Source organism: Lepus europaeus, chromosome 1 (assembly GCF_033115175.1).
Source record: "Lepus europaeus isolate LE1 chromosome 1, mLepTim1.pri, whole genome shotgun sequence".
In the NCBI taxonomy this organism is placed as follows: Eukaryota; Metazoa; Chordata; class Mammalia; order Lagomorpha; family Leporidae; genus Lepus; species Lepus europaeus.
In genome coordinates, this window is record NC_084827.1 from 26432639 (window position 1) to 26453611 (window position 20973).

The 20973-nt window shown below is 38.3% G+C and overlaps 1 protein-coding gene across 5 annotated transcripts in view; it reads left to right on the top strand.

The window, feature by feature from the left end:
• CADPS2 (calcium dependent secretion activator 2) overlaps positions 1-20973 on the top strand; it is a 628355-nt gene that overhangs the window by 514993 nt on the left and 92389 nt on the right. For all 5 annotated transcript variants that reach the window (XM_062206262.1, XM_062205893.1, XM_062205984.1 and 2 more), the window contains 2 exons: positions 11325-11428; positions 20527-20683. In XM_062206262.1, coding sequence (XP_062062246.1) covers positions 11325-11428; positions 20527-20683 — 261 coding nt within the window. The remainder of the gene's footprint in view (positions 1-11324; positions 11429-20526; positions 20684-20973) is intronic.

Genomic DNA, 20973 nt, shown 5'->3' on the forward strand with positions numbered 1-20973 from the left:
AAATATATAGACAACGCATCAGGAATACGTAATACTTACCCAGGATATAGGAAAAAGTATGTTGTTCAGATCTCTTGTCACTGAAGCATTTTGAAAAATACTTGTTAAAATTGCTTGAGTTTCATCCTATAGAATTTATATTTTAAACTTCCTCTATAGTTACCAATCCTGTATGTACTCATCTTGTGAAAAAATATATTTAACTGAAACAGCTTGATGGGAGAAATTCTCCACAGGGCTTGTTTTCCAAACAAAAGTATTGATAAGGGGAACAGAATTATAAACTAACCTTGGTGTGTGGTAAAGCTGTTCAAAAAGTGAGCCACACAGGTTGTGGAATTGAAATGTAGTGCCCAAGTCATTTTGCTTTGAAAGGTTATAATAAATACAGATGAGCAAGAAAAACAAGCCAACCAACCTCCCTGATGAATATTTGTCTCCTGGAAAAATTCTTAGAGCAGAAACCCCTCCTGAGAAAACAAAGCATTTATGTAGTGTCTTCCTTCAGTTACTCCTTACCAAGAGTTGTTTCCTTGACCATAATCTGTAACAGTCAGAACAGCTCTGGCTAGAATTTTTCTAGCTTCCTCTGAAGATGCATGGAAATCTCATTACACATATTTAACACCTCTTTCCTAAAAGGTCTCGGGAAGGGTGGCATTTGTTCAGCTTGCTTGACAGTGTGTCATGTATTTCTGATTTTTGTTTTTCTACTTTATGTGGAATGTGATTCACAGTAAATCCAGTCTTGAAGTAACAGGCTTTGTTCCTTCTACATGCAATTTTGTAGAATGTGTCATTCTCCAAAGTGAGAGTTGAAAACCACTGATGGGTGACCCCTCGTTTATTTACTAACATGTGTCAACAGGTAAACCAAGTGACATATAGCAGTGTGGCTCCTGCAGCACCTTGTTAATCCAAGCAGTTTAGATGTATTAAGAAGTCGTTTCCAATTGGAAAAAACCTGAGTAATGCAAACTGACAGGTTTCTACCTCTTTCTCAGTAACATCTCTAAGTACTCAAAGCCTGCACAGATTAAATAGTTTTGTAAATTAGGCAGGGTTCATTATAGGTAGGTAATTGCTAAGCTGGTAGGTAGATTCAAGTACTAAAATTAAAACTAATTACAGCCTTTTTAAAGCCATGTATGTGTGTGTGCATGTACGTGTTACTTTCAAAGACAAAACCTTTAAAATATCCACAAGACATCAGTGCCTTCAGACACATTCATAGTGGGTGGCAGACCCAAGATGTTAAAGCTATAGAGATATTCAAGATTGCACTAAGCCCAACCCTCTCTAGCTGGTCTTTATTCTTGTCCAGCAAGGAGACCTTCTCCAAATGTTAGCATCAAATATATTATCACTACTGATACATCACTTGGCTACCAATGGAGACTTTGATGATCTATCAAAGAAAAAAAAAAAGACATAGGTATAGCCATCAAGTTCTTTCGACTAATTTCTTAACACCCAAGGCTGCAGATCTTTTCAAATAATATCATTCCTTCATCTTGCCTCCCAGATGGTAAGCTTTGGGGTTCTTTTCCTCATTGCCTACTGCAGAAAGATCCTCTCTGCCACTCTGGACCCTGCCTGTCCTGGATCCCCATTGCTCATTAATAAGTGTTCTCCTTAAATATAGACAAATGAGTTAATGCAGGTAAAGATTAGAGGAGGAATATGAGTAGAGAGATGTCATAGTGCTCCTTTTCTGTGTGAATATAACAAATGACATGAAAAGAATATTGTTGGTAATTGTCCTTAGAAGACAAGAAGGACTAGGCAAGAAATTAAAGATGCCATTGACTTAGTTATACAGTGATCAGTACTGTCATGGTAGTCACTAAGATTAGTCTGATGGTTTACAGTTTCTGAATTTGAATTATGTTTAGGAGAAATAGATGCAATGTGTTTATAAAGAGCAACACAATTAGGGAGCAAAATATCCATTTTAGATAATAAGTATGTGTGCACACTCATGCATGTGTATGCACATGCATACATAGATATGAAATGGCTTTTTCTAAAAGAAAACACTTTGCACAATTAGCCAACAAGATTACCAGCAGAATCCAACAGGATAGTTCTATCCAGAGCTAACTAGCACAAACTAAGTGTGCAGTATAGAAAACTTTCTTCTCCAGACTTGCACAGTCTTTGCAACCAGCAACTCTGTGAAGATAGATTTTTTTACCCTGTGAGAACTTTGACTTTTTCCTGCTTCACAAACTTGGAGAAAGCCAGGGTTTCAATAAAAAGTCAACTTAAATAAAACTCATCAGGGTGCTTGTGTTTCTCATCTCTCATAAGTCACATAACTATAGAAGCCTGTGACGCATTAGAAACAGATGTTAACTTTTGCATGAGGAGGTCCTAGTCATCTTTTCTCTGCAATTACATCATCATCGGCCCTCATTTTATGGTCTTAAGAGGAGGATATGCCTCCTTATTCCTCATAAAGGTTTTACAAAGAGCCACTAACTTTCACTTCCCCTGTGTATTTGACACTTTCTGGCCATTACTCTTGGGTCACCACTGACTACTGGCTCATGAGATTGCTCAATTTGGATTCAGTCCAGCTGCTCTTGTCCTGTACCCCAGTGGCCAGTTCTTTGTTTCACAGTTAGTCATTGGCTTAACAATGAATTCACTGATGCGAAAGATAATCCAGGTGAAGCAATTAATAGGTTGTGACCACAGAACATTTATTCCAAAGTACAAATCATTAGCATGTTTAATTCTAAGGAGATATCAACTGGAACTGTTGCTATAAATGACAGGGTCATTAAATGAGTTGGTCTCAATGGGAGCCATGAAATTAGGAAGCCACAAACCTATTGTTTTCAAACAATGGTAGTATTAGTATTCTTATGGATTTTAATCATCTGTAAGGAGGCCACCCATCATAGATTAATTATTTTCATTCATACATAGGATTGTCCAAATATGGACACTATCCTATCTGGTGGGCTAACCCTATAAAATGCATTCAGACTCTAATAGAAAAATACACCTCTTATCTGAAATGGGATTCACATAAAGACATAGATTGATTTCAGATGAAAGAAGACAAATCAACTTAATGTAGGTCACCCATGTTTTAGACTTAGTTGTTTTTTTTTTTTTTAATATTAGTGGGTCTCAAAATGCATTCCCTAGACCTATATCTTGTGTGTCATCTGGCAACTTGTTAGAAATGCAAAGCTTTGGTCTCCACCCAAGACCTACAGCATCATAAGCTCTGGGGCTGATGCCAAGCAATTTGTGTTTTAGCAAGCCCTCCAGGAGAGGCTGACACACACCGAAGTTGAGAACCACAGATCTATACTAAAGATACTTCCCTAACTAACAAAAGCAATGTACTGGCATATTTCAACATTGACAGATCCCTCATACCATTCAGGTTGTACTCAGATGAACCAGAAAGGTCAGTGATGTCAGAAAATATCAATAGAAATTTAGAATTTCCAACTGAGACATCAATCTGGACTATGCAAACAGGGGGAACACTTATGCCAGGTAGGTGTCTGGATAAATTAGAACAGACTAGGGAACTGGTAGAAATTCCCTCAGCTGGCTGAAGTGGCCTAAACAAGTTTATGGTTATGAGTGGACAGAAAGGATCTAACATGTAGCTTAGCTAAGATGGAACCTGTTCTGATCACTCTCATTGAGATTAACTATGTACGTGCTTGTAGCTGTATGTATACTCATGTATTTTTGTGGTGGGGAGCAGTCACTGTCTACTACAGTAGAGGAGAAGGATAAAAAGGAATCTATTTGACCATCTCTTCATCTGGATCTGAGGGTAGACTAGTTTTGCTACCAAGCAGTCCAGAGAGAGGAGGCTGAGGGGAGCACCTGCCACTGGATGACCTTTGGGATTGCAGAGAAAAGGAGACAGATGTCGTACCCTTGGCCCAACTTCTTTTCCACCTCTCAAGGTGAAACACTGTTGCTTGGGCTATAGAGAAGATCCCAGTTGAATGCATCCACACTGCCAAAGTCCTCCTGCCAAACTGTAGGCCTTCCATTAACTCCTTTCACTGCATAGTGGTCATTTTCCCACTCCCTGCCCTTCTTTCCATAACTTTTCCCGCAGCTTCCTCAAGTTGCAGTGCTTCTGAAGTCATTCGTGTTCCTTACCTCACTGTCTCCTGAATGTCGGAGCTTCCTCTCCATCCATCTCATCTCTATTCTGTAGCAAGTAGGAGAGGCAACAAAGCGATGTGTTCTTTCTCTTCAGATGGGAGGATGAAAAGAAAGTGAAAGACTTCTGTGTTAGACTGCTGCTAGCTTTCTGAACTCAGATCCATACCCACTAAAGTAATTTCATCTTGAAGAGCTCTCTGTTGTAGACATCAACAATGTAAAACCTTCCCATTGATGCATCTTTCATCTTTATTCTTGCAGGCCAATAACCCTGTTTTTCCACATGTGATCAATTTGATTCACTCCCTGTCCAGCCTTTATTACAGAATTTACATATATTGGCTAAAATTGGAGGGTATGTTGACATATTCTACTTTGTTCTGGTTAAGGAGAAATACATACAAATTCCTCAAAGTCAAAAATTTTATCTTGGGGCCAGCGCTGTGGCACTGTGGGTTAAGCTGCTGTCTGTAGCTCTGGCACCCCAAATGAGCACCAGTTCAAGGCCTGGCTGCTCCACTTATGAGCCAGCTCCCTGCTGATATGCCTGGGAAAGCAACAGAGGATGATCCAAGTGCTTGGGTCCCTGCACCCATGTGGGGGACCACATTGAAGCTCCTGGTCTCTGGCTTCTGCCTGGCCCATCTCTGGTCATTGCGGCCATTTGGAAAGTGAATCAGCAGGTGGAAGATTTCTCTCCTCTCTTTCTCTCTCTCCCTCTCTCGCTGTAACTCTTTCAAATAATAAATATTTTTAAAAATATATATTATTGACAGACCAAGATGCCAGAATACAGAGGGAACTTACTGCTCTAGTTTAGGGGAAGATAGTTAAAAAAAAAAAAAAAAGTGTACAGAGTGCGGTCTCAGGGAAGAATTAAGGGGGAAATGGCAGAGAAAACTATGCAAATTAGAGGGACACTGTGTGTCTATGTGGAGGGTATGGACGCATCTGTTGGTAGATTTCTGTATGTGAGCCATTCTAACTGGGGTGAGGTGAAACCTCATTGTGGTTTTGACTTGCATTTCCCTGATTACTAGTGATCCTGAACATTTTTTCATGTGTCTGTTGACCATTTGGATTTTTCCTCTTTTGAAAAATGTCTATTGAGGTCCTTGGCCCATCTCTTAAGTGGGTTGTTTGTTTTGTTGTTGTGGAGTTTCTTGATCTCTTTGTAGATTCTGGTTATTAATCCTTTATCAGTTGCATAGTTTGCAAATACTTTTCCATTCTGTCGGTTGCCTCTTCACTTTCCTGACTGTTTCTTTCGCAGTACAGAAACTTCTCAATTTGAAAAGAGCCAAGAGCAATGCATTGAAATTCATCAAGAAACTGTGCCACTTTTATCATATTTGCTTTTTAAAATTTTTTAAAAGATTATTTCATTGAAAGGCAGAATCACAGACAGAAGAAAAAGCAAATGGGAGAAAAAGAGATCTTCTATCTGTTAGTGCACTCCCCAAATGGCTGCAACAGCTAGGGCTGGGCCAAGCTGAAGCCAGGAGTCCAGAACTCCATCCATGCCTCCCGAGTGAGTACATGGACGCAAGGATTTGAGTCACTTCCCACTGCCTTCCCAGGTGCATTAGCAGAGAACAGGATTGGAAGTGAAGCAGCTGGGACTCAAACCAGCACCCAGATGGGATGCCAGCATCACAGGCAGTGGCTTAACCCACTGTACTGCAATTCTAGCACCAGGCATATTTGTTTTTAATGTCACTATTTGAAATATATTACAACAATAAACAACCAGGAATGAAACTGAAGTATGTAGAGAACATCTCTAATGCTGTGGAAACCTTACAAAGGGAGTGAAAAAAAAAACATTTTAAGGAGGAATTCTCAAATATTCACAATGTTCAGATTTTTAATGGATCTATTGATAATCTTTGTTACCTAATAGAGTTATGAGTACAGAATGCATTAAACTTCTTGGCTGTAGTCAAATGGGTTACAGAGATGACATTCATAGTGTACTTGATAAAATGATATTTATTATTTAAAGTATTAGAGTGGCTATTACGTTCAAGGACAAAGTTTCTATCCTCTCAGCAAACTTAATCTAGGAAGAATAAAGTGTTTTAGACACTTTACAAGTTTCACTAGGACACAGAATTTTTGACACTTAACGTAGTGACAAATGTAAAAGCCGATTTAATACATTCGCACATAAACAGAAATGAGTTTTGCAGTTGTTTCTGTAATTCTTTTCCCTTATTACATACTTGTAGCTAAGGGTAAGGAGGGTATGCTGTGAGTTAGTCCTATTCAGAGAATTGAGAATGAGAAGAATTCTAGTTGTACTATTGCTGTTTGTATGACATTAAAGCCAATATTTAAATCCCACCTCAGCCCGTAGCTATGTGACCTTGAACATTTTCTTTAATTTCTTTGAGATTCTGGAAATGGGAGTCATGAGTCCCTAACTTGCAGAATGGTTATGAGGATTCAATAAATAATACACTAAAATATGTAAAAAAAAATAAGTTCCTTGTCTGTGGTTTTAAAATTTTGTTTGTTTTTCCCTTTTCCCATATAATATAGAAAACATAATTTGCATATGTAAATAACATTGAAATACTATAATTGAATAAATAAAGCCCCAAATGCATAGGAAGCATAAATTCTCTTGGCTAGAAGGAATCTTAGTGATTATCTAATTCAGTGATTCTTAGCATTTATTTGACTTACGGGAAACCTTGAGAAAATGGTGAAAATGAGGGTACTACTTCTTGCAGAAATGCCTCTACAACAAAAATTAGCATATGACTTTAAAGAGTTCAAGGACTCCCTGAAGCCTACCCCTAAACCCTTAAACTAAGAATCCCCAACTTAATACCCTCATCCTATAGATGGAGAGATTAAGGAAGATAAGTGATTTTCTTGTGGGAATTAAAAATAATTTTGAGCACTATTTTCTGAAGAACTCTTTAACAACTTAAGAAAAAAGCATGCATCAGCTACTTGAGAGTGTTCTTGAACTACAGCTGTGTTTTGTCTGTGGACTTGCTCTCTTGCCCTCCCCTGGTGTATTAGGGACAGAAGAGCTTTTTGTAATCCCACACAAAGTTAAAGAAAGTCATCGAGTACTGATTGGGTTTTTAACTTGCTTCCTTATAATAGTTATGCTACTGAATTCTCCTTAAATATTTATTAAATACCTACCATAATCCAAAACCTGCACAAGATAACTGCACGAATGAGATGCAATTTCTGACTTTGAAGTAAGTACAGATTATTTACAGACTCAGAAGGAAAACAGAGTAGAGGAATGGATTCAATCCCAGAGCTCTGGAAAGGTCCTCATGTGAGGTAGCAATGATGTTGGCCCTCGAATGAGGACTACGAGTTCGCAGGCAGAGGATCCAGATAGACTAACTTTGTATATAGGCAGATTTTAAAAATCATAATTATCTTTTTTAGCCTGGAAAAATTGACTTGCTTTAAAATATGCTTATGTGGTAAACTATGTGAGGTGGCACATCAAAGATCTGTTTCCTAGTTTCATTACCATGTCCTGTCATTTTCTCATCTCACTCCCCTCTGGCCTAAAGTCTTTGTCTCTCACAACCCTCACAAATTCTTCAGAGTCCCTTGTACATCTTCCCCTCATCTATCTCACTATCATCTTCCCTTGGTGCTCATTCTACTGGATTATTTCCTCAGATTCCAGGTTGCACATCCTTACCAATTCTTGAGGCACACAACCATCAAATACGTTTCCTAAAAATTAGCTTACTCTGAGATTCTGCTAAGAAACATTTACACTCAGTTATCTATAGGATATAGTCATCTCCTTTTACTATCTTAGTTAAATCCTACCATGATCACTCAGTGTTCCCCATAACATTCTCACCCCAGTCAGGTATGTATGAGGCATCAGTGTAAACAGACCACACCATGTTCAAGTCTCACCTTTAGCACTTTCTTGTTGTCATACTTCATCTCTGGGCATGTTGCCTCTTCTAGGAGTCACATAAATTTAGAATACAGATGACGTAAAGATGTTATGAAAATTAGTGTAAAAACACATGGTAATACAAGGTGATTATACTTCTATCCAGTGATTCACTTGGTATAGCAAGCAACTTGACTGTAAATTTTAAAATTCTTATTGGTCCAAAAAATTGATTTGTTAAACTATTCAATATCGTCAGAAGCACAAATAGTTTAAATAATATTTACTGTAATACTAATAATGATGAACATAGTAGAGACATATTCTGAGTTACAATTGTATATTAAGTTGCTGTTACTGTTACTAGTGAGCATTATTTGCTAACATAGCTTGTTCTATGCTACTCTTTGCAGCATTTTATGTATAATAGTGTATCCGTTCCCACACATCCACTGGGGTAGCTGTAATTATAGTCCTCCTTTTAAAGATAAAGAAAATAAAATTCAAAATGACTAAGAATACCACTGAAATTAACGCAGTGAGAAAGGAATGCAACCTGGTTACAGCCTGGTGAATCTGAGTAGTTTTAAATAAAGTTGCCATTTGAAAGTTTTCTCTTTGCACCGTGGTTTCTGATGTCACTGGAATCATTTTCTTCTGTAGGGAATGCAATATTTTAGAAACCTAGAAGTAGATTTATTTGGACTTAACCCTCTTAGAGATTAACTTATCTTCTTGACTTTATGAATTTCACCACATTTGGGACATTTTTAACCATATTCCTTGGAAAACATTTTCACTCCTGCCTAGTCTCTTCTCGGGCCTTCAATCATTTAAACGTCAGCTCTTCTTTTATTTTCCCACAGATCTCTGAGCTCTGTTCATTTTTTTCTAGTCTATTTTGTCTCCTTCATCCCAATGGGACAATTTCTACTGAATTTGTCTTCAAGTTCTCTGATGTTTCCTTTGCCATCTCTCCTTCTGAGTCCCCTTAATGCAACTTTATTTCTATTATTTTTTTTTAGTGGGAGGTAAAATAGCAAGGTTTATTAGGAAGGAACATCTGTAAGGACGGATGGGCACCTCATGCTTCTAAATTTCCACTTTGTTCTTTCATGTATCTTTTATGTCTTTTCCAAGAAGTGATATTTTTTCATTTGTTCTGAAAGTGTCTGTGCTTGTTACCATCGCTGCTTTAAATTTTTTTGTCAGATAATCCCAAATCTGTGTGTTGGTATCTCAAGATTGTATTTTTTATGGAAGTTCGTAGTCCTTGGAATGATGACTAACCTAGGTACTTCAAAGATGTCTTCAGAAAGTTCATGAGAAATCATAATATGAAAAACCTAGTGATGGATTTCAAAAGTTTTTGAACCAAAATAAACATCTTTAATTCCATTTGTCCACCAAGAAAAAAAAAAAGTAACTGTCCAGTGTCATACCTGAAGCATCGGTGGCTCTCAAAGAAGCTATACCATTTGTATTCATCATCATCCTCACCTTCCTCCAAAATGTGCTGCATTTATCATACAGTTCCACTTCTCCAGGCAACCTTCCCTGATTTCATAGGTCATGTTTACTCCTTTATGTCCATGCTGCTGACTTAACTTTCCCCTGATGTCTCCCCTAACCCCACCTGCTTTCAAGTCTCCCCTCATATCTCCTGCATCACTGTTGTGCTTGCTTTGTGTGGCTGCAAAACTAGTCTTCAGATTCTTGCTTTCTTGACTTAGTTGTCACACTTAGGGTTTCCCCAAAATGGATAGGCTACCATGCAAAGTCATGATCGTCATTGCCTTCACCCTCACTGAAGGATGTTGAAATACTCATGAAACAAATGAACATTTCAATAGTTGATGTCTAAGAATACTTTCAGTTGTGATTTTGGGGTTTTGAATTGAGATCAGGGGAGTGTCTCACACCTTCTCCTATTTCCCACAGCTTAGAGCACTGTAGACATATTCAACTATTTAGTGTATGCAGAACTGACTTTCCTAAAATGTCATTGCTTTCTTTGATCTCTGTCACAAACAAGGGCTTTGCAGACTGCATGAAGATTTAGTAGAATGTGTACATAGCATGGGAGTTGTGGGGTTTGCGGGGCAGGAGTAGTGAACCCCACGTGTCTGGTCTACAGTAAGCAGAAAAAAAGTGTTCAGTGAACAAGCACCAACCACAAGACTGTTTCACATCATTGCAGGTCATTTGGGAACAAATTAGAACAAAGCAAATGACACATCTGCTCCAATTTGAAGGCTGAAGATTTAGTAGAAGCAGGTTGAGGAAAAAGATCTATTGCAGGAAAGAAAATGGTTCTTTAAGTTCCACAGGAAAAGGCTCTTTTAATAAAAACTTTGATTTCCCTCCCCTATAGTCTCGTGACTTAGCCAGAGAGCACATGAATCTGACTTGGTTTATCATCTTTATTGTCTTTGTTGGAAACTCAGCTCTTCTCATTCAGTTTCAAACCCTTTTCATTATCCAGCACACCTCTAATTTCTGCCATTTTTTTATATCTTTGCAGTCAACTACTTTGCCTTCTCTGTTGCTGAGTTTCAGGTGGCTGCACTGAATCTTAATGTAGGCTGTCCTTTTTATACAGGTTTGGCCTAAAAGATCCTTCAGCGTTAAAGAATGCTTCTTGCCCTCTGTCCCTCCCACTCAGCTCACCCACAGCCCACCCCTTGCAAGTGGAAGGTGGAGTGGGATGGTGGCAGGGAAGTCAGGGAAGAAATCAGTTAATTGCAGGCTGTCAGGGTTGTTTTAGGTAACTTGTACTTATTGAATTTAAGATCTACATGAACTATAGACATTTCAGGCTGCGAATTTAAATAGCAACAATAACAAAATGGGTTTTGCTAATGCCAGAAATGACTCATCTGGTGAAAATGGTATTGTATTGATAATACAATACGGAGAGAAGGAAAAGACTGTGATATCTGCTCTCTTTGTGTTTGTGACCTTGGGGAGAATTATAAGTTGTTTGTTGCAGAAGTTGAGCATCTAATGTGCTGATGCACCTGTTAGTTCTTATATATTAAATGGAAGAGCACTCACAGTTGTTTATGAATGCTTTGTGGGTGAAATATTTTCTTCAATCTGGTAAATTGGGCTTTTTTTCAAATAATGTATTCATTTGTATTTCCTAGAAATCTCAAAAATATGTTCTCTCATTCTATTTCAACACAACACCATGGTCTCATCATTACATCGTAGAATACATTTGACTTTGTATTTTCAAGGTAACATTATTATTTTCTCTTTAACGTAGAGACCATGAACCAAGCGACTCCTGCTAGAAAGCTGGAAGAGGTTCTCCATCTAGCAGAGCTCTGTATAGAAGTCCTACAGCAGAATGAAGAACACCACGCAGAGGTGATGACTTGTTTTAGCTATAGTGTGAACCCCTACATGATGCTTTGCCATAGTGGAGCAATACCACTGCGGTAGCCTAGCTGTGGTCTTGACATAAATCTGGCCATTCACCTATGGAAACCTTGAGAACATAAGTGAATGCCCTTGAAAAATAACTCCCATACAAAGAAGTTACCAAGGATTCATGGAAAAAAGAATTAAAAGATAATGTGATCTTCCATGAACATTTCCAAACCCCCTTATATGTTACATAGCGTGTGTGTGTGTATATATATATATATATATATATAATATTTCATATTTATTCTTGACAATGAGGAACATAGATGACCTTATAGAATCTGTCCCCAAATGTAAAATGAATGTGATACAAAGCTAGAACAGATCTGTCTTGTGATGCCAAATCACTTTTTCATCCATGCCATGATTGCTTTAGGTGAGAAACATAAGTTTGCTTTAAAAGTGGAAATTTGTAATGAGTTTTCACATGAAATTGAATAGAAGACATTCATCAATGTATGGTTGGTAATTCTAGTCTCCCACTTTTCCCACCAAGCATTGACTTTTCACTGAACTTGCATTGCTTATCATTTTAAAAATTCTAATTGCATATTAACTGATGACAGGAGTAGTTTTCAGCAGGCAAACTGCTTATTCTAAGACTTAAAATTCTCAAACAGTCATGAGATTATTTACAAAAACAAAAGACTTTTTTTCTGAGCAGGATGGGAGAAATGTGAGAAACTAAGTGAATATAATAAATTTTAGTGCCCTAGCAGTACCTTTATTCTTGAAGAAGTACATGAAAAAAAGCCAATTACATACAAATTTATAGACTATTTATATTTAATAAAGCCTTGTTCTCAAAAGTATAAGAAACTACAGGAACTAAATTTTAGGCAAATTCTTAGAAAGGAATATTCATGAAACCTTCCTATAGGTAACTGAAATTTATTGTATGTGGTTGTAAATATGATCATTCAAAACATCTGCTTTTAGCTCACACTGTGGAATCTAGGTTTTAGCTTGCATCTGTCATGTGTGAACTTGTTATGGATATTTTATTTTAAACTGAAGAAACAGCTGCTTCAATAATTTGAAATGAATTCCCAGGAGGTTCTTTTCTAGGCTGGTTCTACTGCTATGCTGCAATGAAAATGATTATATGCTAAAATATATGTACATTTTGTCTTTGTTATTAAGAAGCATTATCATCAGAGCATTAGGCCCTTTGGATTAAAAATATTCTAATCAGATATCCAATTGCAGAGTATATTTTAGAAAAAAGGTACATAAATATCCCTGTGCCTTTCACAGAAATATACTAAATATGCTCCATACAATCACTAAAATGCTTATTAAAGTATAATATACCTTAACCTAGTTAGAATGTAAATATTATGTATTTTCCAACTCTCAAAAATATGGTTGACTTTATTGATAGGTAATCATAACACATGAATTTCACTCTACTGTATATAGAGATGGAGAAAAAACATGGTGGCCTCTTTTTAAAATGCTTTATAACATTTTTCTATTCCACACTGCTTTCATATTCTTGGAATCTTTCAGGGAAGAGAGGTGAGTACAATTTTTTCCCCTGCTTTTCTAGTATGGAATGACTCTTCTATGTGAATTTCAGATAGAATCCACTCTGACTGTGGTTGTGTTAAAGCCAACGCAGTCCTCTCCTTGGACTTACCGACTGTCTATTCTTCTCTGGATGGACTAATCTTAGTGTATAAGTGAATGTGTCTTATGAATAATTACACACATAATTACTGCCCACCCTCTAACTGAAACATGACTGAGGGCATTTAATAGTTTGGTTTGTGTCTTCGATTGTTTTTGCCATTTTTAAAAAGCCAGATCTGACTCTCTTTCTGAACAATAGGGAAGAGTGAATTGGTCTGATTCCAAAGTCACTTCCAAAGTGAATTGGTGGACTGCACTCTGCACTGATATTTATTTTGCTGGATGTTCAAGCTGGAGTTTCTTCACTCACTGAAAGAGCACCTAGCCCGGCTCCCTTGGTGGAGGTTAATGTGTCTGCCTCAGAGAGACCTTCAAGTGGCTCAGGTGTCAGCTCCTTTTATCTTCATTCTGCTTCTCCCCGCAGTGGCAGTTTACTTTGCAGGGCTAAGAGGTTGTTTCTATCCTTCAGCAATTTCTCTGTTAAGCAGGTTTCATGTCCTTCAGATCTTTGACAGTCACTTACTTACAAGGCAGCCTTCCCTCCTCCCTGAAGGCCTCTCGACCTCTCCTCTCGGGCTTTTCTTCAGAATCCCTGTTTTCCCCTTAGAAAGATGGTTTAAGTTCTTTTCTAGAAAATCTTTAAGGCTGTCTCCACATTTGAGGGACTAGGCTTTGTTTGACCAGAAATCTTTTTCTTTAATGCTTACTTATTTATTTTCATTTACTTGAAAGGCATAGTGACACACAGAGAGATTGATCAAGCCGTCTGGCTAGCTGGCTGGCTATCTGTCTATCTGTCCATCTATCTATCTATCTGCTGGTTCACTCCCTAAATGCCTATAACAGCTAAGACTGGGTCAGGCTGAATCCAGGGCCAGGAATTCAATCCAGGTCTCCCATGTGGGTGGCAGGATCCTAAGTACTTGGTCCATCATCTGCTGTTTCCCAGGCACATTAGCAGGAAGCCTGATCAGAAGCAGAGTATTTGGGACTGAGATCTTAAGCAGACTTACCTGACAGCTCTCCACTGAGAAATCACGTGGGGAGTCCCACAAGCCTGCTGGGAAAGCCATAGGCACTCACCAGCACATCCCTTCTGCACACACTATTTTACTGGTGAGAAAACAGACCCAGAAAGGTTGAGCAGCTTGCTAGAGGTACACAGTGAGAGATTTTCTGGGGGCAGACTCAGACCAAACTCCAGACGTGGCATTTTCCAATGAATCACATTGCCTTCCTGTTGAGTTGAGTGGCTGGAGTGGTCATTCTGCCCTGGTTCTGCTGACAGGTTTGGCAGGAGCATCATAGCAAGGATGCAGCGGTGTGGGGGGTGATTATGATGTCAGCTTCCACTTTGTTCTTTTCCTTCCCTTGTACTCTGGCGTGTCCCAGGATTCTGCCCAAGGAGGATGGAAAAGAAAGAGTATCTGTAGAGGAGGGAGAGAATTTGATCAGTAAGAGCACAGCTCATTGCTTATCAGCCAAATCTTGAGTTAAATCCTCTAGAATATTTTAAATATGCCAGCCACCATTTTGGTGACACTGTAGGCAAGAAGGTTTTTTGGCTACAGTTTGATATTTGCAGTGTAGAGAGCTGGCAGTTCAATGCAAATGGCTAATTTATTTTGCACCTCAGCTGGTTCTTTCCCAGACTGCCCCAGCAATGGAGTTGAGGTGAGGGAAGTTCAGCATGCACACCCATATTTGTACATATGTTCCTTCCTATGAACAATAGTATTTCAACCAAATTATGCTTCAGAATGGATTCTCATGTAAAGAGAAAGGGCATTTGGATCCCTCCTTCCATTCCTTCATTAGTAAATCCTTATTCTTCTCCACTGACCTGCACAGCTAAGGAATAAAAGTGTGGTTGTGTAAAACAGTTAATCTCACAAAATCTTTTTACTATTAGTAAACTAGGTAACAATAAGCTTAACAATTAGACTAATCTTAATTCTGTATTATTTATATCTGGATTTCTGGTGAAATAAGCCAACTATTTTCAAGATGGGTGTAAATTCAAGGTTATTTTAGCCTCTGAACCAGCAAATGACTGTCATTTTGGAAGAGAATCACTAGCAAATGGCTTTCATATGATTATAATATACAGCATTGACTCTGAAAAGAAATGGCATGGATATAAACGTCTTTCCAAAAATGTTTCTTAATCGTTTAACTTTTAAATATGTAAGAATGAGAATACTTTACACTGACATTTTCTGAAGCATTTTCAATACATTTCACCTGATCATTTTGATATTTATGTTTATTCATGAGCCCGATCATCAGGGAGATAATCAAAGTAGTGACTCCAAAGCAGTGTGTGGTTTGGCAGTAGTTTAGGCATCACTCTGAAAGTTCTAGGCAATTTCTATGGCATTCCCAGATTATGGCCTCTCAGCATCCCATTGTTATGTGAGTTTTGTACATGCATATGGCAGTGACTGGGGATACCCTATCCTCTAGGTAGTCTCCAGAGCTTTTAGGATCATCTACAAATCACAAAATTGACAGATTATCCTGAGGAAAAGAAACACATCAGATGCTCCAAAAATAGGTTCATTATTTTTCCTCACTTACGCAGCCATCCTCCTTTTGATGTTTTAAACTATAAATTTTTTACTATATTTTGAAAATTATAGTAGTCAAAATCCTCAGGCCTTAAAGAAATTAGAAAAGTTAAAAAGAAGTCAGACAAATAATCATTTTTTTCTGGTAGAAAGTTGGAGGACATTATTAGTATCTAATATATGAAACTAGATGGAGGGATGGGGGGATGGATGGAAGGAAGGAAAGAAGGGTTGATGGATAGATGGATGGGTAGACAGATAGGCAGGCAATGTTCACTATATAGTTATTTAAGAAGAGTTAAAAAGGGGCCAGCTGTGTAAGAGCTTGATTTCTAGACTCCAGCTGACCTGGAATCAAATCATTGCTGTTACCCAACAACTATTTGTCTTTGGGCACGTAATTTAGTCTCTGTTTGCTAACATACAAAATGAGGATAATTATACTATCTACCTGAAAGGATTGTTTGGGGAATTAAACAGGATAATGTCTATAAGACTTTTAGAGAAAACATTTAATTAATGTTGTACATTACTATTATTTTTAGAACACCTAAACTCACATTATAACATCTGTATGAATTTCAACACATTTTTGTAATTACTTGCAACAGTATTTGTTTATTACATTTGTACAACAAGTATTTTCATATCCATTTGATTTTCACAATGACCCTGGGGGAGGTGAGAGCAAGTGGTGTTGTTGCCAATTTGCAGAAGAGGAAGTAGAGATCCACACAGGGATCAGATGTGCGAGCGATCATGCAAGTCTCACATTTGAGTCAGAAGATCAGCATTCTTCTTCCAGGTGCAGAAGTCATTCTTACCTGCACTCTTTCCATCTACATTCAGTACACAAAGCAGGCTTTCAAAGTATTGTCAGCTGCTATATGCATTATTTTTGGTGTTTATGATTTATTTATTGTAAAAATTTTGGAAGAAATAGAGTTGCAAAAGAATTTGTAGTCAAGTTCTGTTTTGTGTGTCCCACATCAGCAAACTAAACATCACCTTCTGCCTTTGTAAGTACACTCTACACTAATTAATGGCTTAGCCTCAGAGCCACTCCAGCTTAAATCCAGCTAATCCTCACTTTTGATATCTTTGTAGATGGATACATTTCTGCAAGGGTTTTCTCTTCCCTCGTGGAGACCCTGATGCTGTTGTACCTCAGCCACCTCTCATGAATGGTACCCTAGGGAGGAAATTATATACAGCCATCTTCTGGCTACCAACCCAGGTTGGGATGACTGCCACCCAGTGGGATAGCAAGAACAGGGGGAGGAGAGCAGGTGGTAGAACTGACCCTGAATGCCCAACATAACTGCAGGTCTTAATTTTATTTTCAAAGGCAGTGATAGCTTCAGTGTTTCTCTAGTCATTAGGATGGGCATTCAGTAGAGACTGCCTTACATTCATCAAGAGTAATATCATCAGAAGTGCAATCCAAAATATGAATACATGCTTCTGTAAAACATACGAATTGATTAATGGCAAAATTTTAGCAGGCTGAAGTTGTGGCTGTGTGTGTGTGTGAGTGTGTGTGTGTGTGTGTGTTTTAAATTTATATTCTATTTCATTTCATTTTCCACCTGGCTATCTCTTCCAAGTTAACTTTAAAATGAAATTTTGGATTTTCTCTCAGAGTCTTGAAGCAGTCCTGAGCTAACATGACTGGTTTTGTTTCCTTTATTTTTTTTTTCATTTAAACCTTTCTCAAAGGTGTTGACTATGAACAGGAAGTGAGATTTTGAAAATGTCTGTTCCTACAGTACTGTGTTTTACTAGTGATTCTGAAGTGCTCTACTCAGACTGAAGACTCTCAGATTCTTCTATTCTTGCACTCACCCCTATAATTCCAAAAGATAAGAGCATGACATATGTAATGACATCATATGTAATTTTTTATTTTTATTTCATTTGTCATACACCCATTCTAGTAGATACTTAACCAGAAAGCACTGAATCACCATTGAGTCAGCCATTAAGATGACCCTTACTCTCAGTTCTATTTTTCATATTACCCTGATCATCTATAAAAGTTGTGCTGCTTACTCTTGTAATCTATTTCAAGATCATATTCATTTTATGAGTTTTTAAGAAAATAGTGTGTCAGCATTTTATAATCCACATTTTTATTTTGTGGCTTGTATCTGTTATAAATCAATTTATATTTGGTGAAATTAAATGAAGCTTGGGCTGGCGCTGTGGTGTAGCAGGTAATGCTGCCACTTGCAGTGTTTTGGGTTTTTTTGGGTTTTTTTTTTTTAGAATTATTTTATTTCTTTGAAAGACACAGGTACAGAGAGAGGTAGAGCCAGAGAGAGGGAGAGGACTTCCATTCCACTGGCTCACTCCCCAGATGACTGCAATGGCCAGAGCTGAGCTAATCCGAAGCCAGGAACCAAGAGCTTCATCCGGGTATCCCACCTGAGTGCAGGAAACAATACTGGGGCCATCTTCTGCTGCTTTCCCAGGTTCATTAGCAGGGAACTAAACTGGAGTAGAGCAGCTGGGACTCAAATCAGCACTCATCTGGAATGCTAGCGTCATTGCAAGTGGTAGCCTGATCCACTGCACCAGAATGCTGGCTCCTGACTCTCTAAAAAATTAAGTAGTAATTTCACCCACCAAAACAGCAAAAATTTTTTGAAATAATTATTTCCATTACGTAAAAGGCAAAATAAAGTGCCAAGCTGGTAAATAGACCACAAATAGATAAGCCTGTGTAGTGATTATAGTGTAAATAGCAGATGTTGAAATATTCACATACCTGACTTTATAAGCATTGCTAAATCCTGTGCGGGGAAAAATAACTACTAGGTATCAGAGAGACCACTTAGAGGGAATCAGTTTATTAAGTTACTTCAAAAAAGTTCATGGAAATGGGATTAAAAGATGTTTATTTTGGTACAAAAATTTTTTTGAAACCCAAGCATAGCTTTTTCTTAATACACATTTTCTCTGACCTTTTTGAAGACTATTCTATGCATGAATTTCAATTTTTTTTAAAGATTTATTTATTTTATTTATTTGAAAGGCAGAGAACAGAGAGGGAGAGATAGAGAAAGATATCTTCCATCCGTTGGTTCATTCCACAAGTGTCCACAACAGGGACCTGGAATTTCATCCAGGTCTCCTGCAGTGGTGGGCAGGTAGCGAGTACTTGGCCATCCTCTGCTGCTTTTCCAGACTCATTAGCAGGGAGCTGTATTAGAAGTGGAGATGCCGGCCAGCGCCACATCTCACTTGGCTAATCCTCCACCTGCAGCACCAGTACCCCGGGTTCTAGTCCAGGTTGGGGCACTGGATTTTGTCCTGGTTGCTCCTCTTCCAGTCCAGCTCTCTGCTGTGACCCAGGAGGGCAGTGGAGAGGATGGCCCAAGTGCTTGGGCCCTGCACCCACATGGGAGACCAGGAGAAGCTCCTGGCTCCTGGCTTTGGATCAGCGCAGTGCTGGCCATAGTGGCCATTTTGGGGGTGAACCAATGGAAAGAAGACCTCTCTCTCTCTCTCTCTCTCTCTCTCTCTCTCTCTCACTGTCTAACTCTGCCTGTCAAAAAAAAAAAAAAAAGAAGTGGAGATGCCAAGACTCAAACTAGTGCCCATCTGGGATGCTGGGGTTACAGCAGCAGTGCTGAACCATGACACCAACCCCCTTTTTGCAACAAAATAGTCACCTTTTAATTCTATTTTTCATAAACTTTTTGAAGTTCTCATTGGAGGGTCAAGAAATCCCACTTTGTGAAGCTATATTTTAGACCCTAGAGAAGGGAGAACATGCAGATCTTGATAAATCACTTCACGGTTTTGAATTTTACTGTCCGTGCACTGGGAAGATGAAAAAGGGGTTTTAAGTAGAATAACAGTGTGATCCAGTTTGTTTTCAGATGACAACTGGCTGCTGAAGAGCAATTTACAATTTGTAAAGACCCTAAAATACATAGCCTTTAATCCAGTAGCTTTTGTAAATTTATCTTAAGAAAATCATCAGTATTGTATTCATAGATTTTTATGTTCACATATTTGTTGCACTATCTTTAGGAACAGCAAAAACTTGAAAACACCCATTTGAGTTGGGAAACAGTAGATTAATGCTATCATTCAAAGTGAAATTGTAGGAGGATAGAGTATGATGCCAAATGTTTCTATGCATAGAAAAAAATATCAGTAAATTTTAAATTATCAATTATAGGAGTTTTTCTTTTTTGTTTGGTCTATATGCTTTCCAATGTTTTTGTAATATGTATTATTTTATAAAACAACAAATATTGTACATTTTAATTCTATTTTAGGTTTGGTTTGTATCTATCAATACAAATTTTGTTTATATAATAATGAGGTTGTGTATCTTTACAATTTCTTCTCACCTTTAAAAATATTATATTTTGTGGCCGGCGCTGTGGTGCACTGGGTTAAAGCCCTGGACTGCAGTGCCAGCATCCCATAATGGTACCAGTTTAAGTCCTGGCTGCTCCACTTCCAATGCAGCTCCATGCTAATGCACCTGGGAAAGCAGTGGAGGATGGCCAAGTCCTTAGACCCTTGTACCCATGTGGGAGACCCAGAAGAAGCTCCTGGCTCCTGGCTTCAGATTGGCTCAGCTCCGGCTGTTGTGGCCATTTGGGGAATGAACCAACAGATGGAAGACCTCTCTCTGTCTCTACCTCTATACCTCTGTCTTTCAAATAAATAAAATAAATTTTTTAAAAAAACTATATTTTGTCAAACTTGTTTATGAAGCAAAACATTGTACAATATTTTCAAATGACATGGTGATTGTGTCTGTTTCTAACAAGTTAACCGTTTCCCCTTTATTTCTTTATCTTTGTGTAGGCATTTGCCTGGTGGCCTGATTTGCTGGCTGAGCATGCAGAGAAATTCTGGGCTCTTTTCACAGTGGATATGGATACTGCACTGGAGGCTCAACCACAAGACTCCTGGGATAGTTTTCCTCTTTTCCAACTACTTAATAACTTCCTCAGGAATGACAGTGAGCACTTGCACTTTCTTTAGTCTATGGCCCAAGGTGGGAGGGGTAGTGTGTGATGGAAATGTGTTTTACAGAACCCTAGCACCAGAGTGGATATGAATAACATAAACATTTACTCAGGCCCCAGATTATACTATGCTAGGGTCTGGGGGAGACCAGCGACACTCCCACCTTGCTCCATGAGCTCCGAAACTCCTTTGTTCCTACCTTCCTGCCTTTGTTGAGGACTGATGACCCACACACCTCTGACTGTAAATTGTGAATCAGAAAATCTACAATGGTTGGTATTT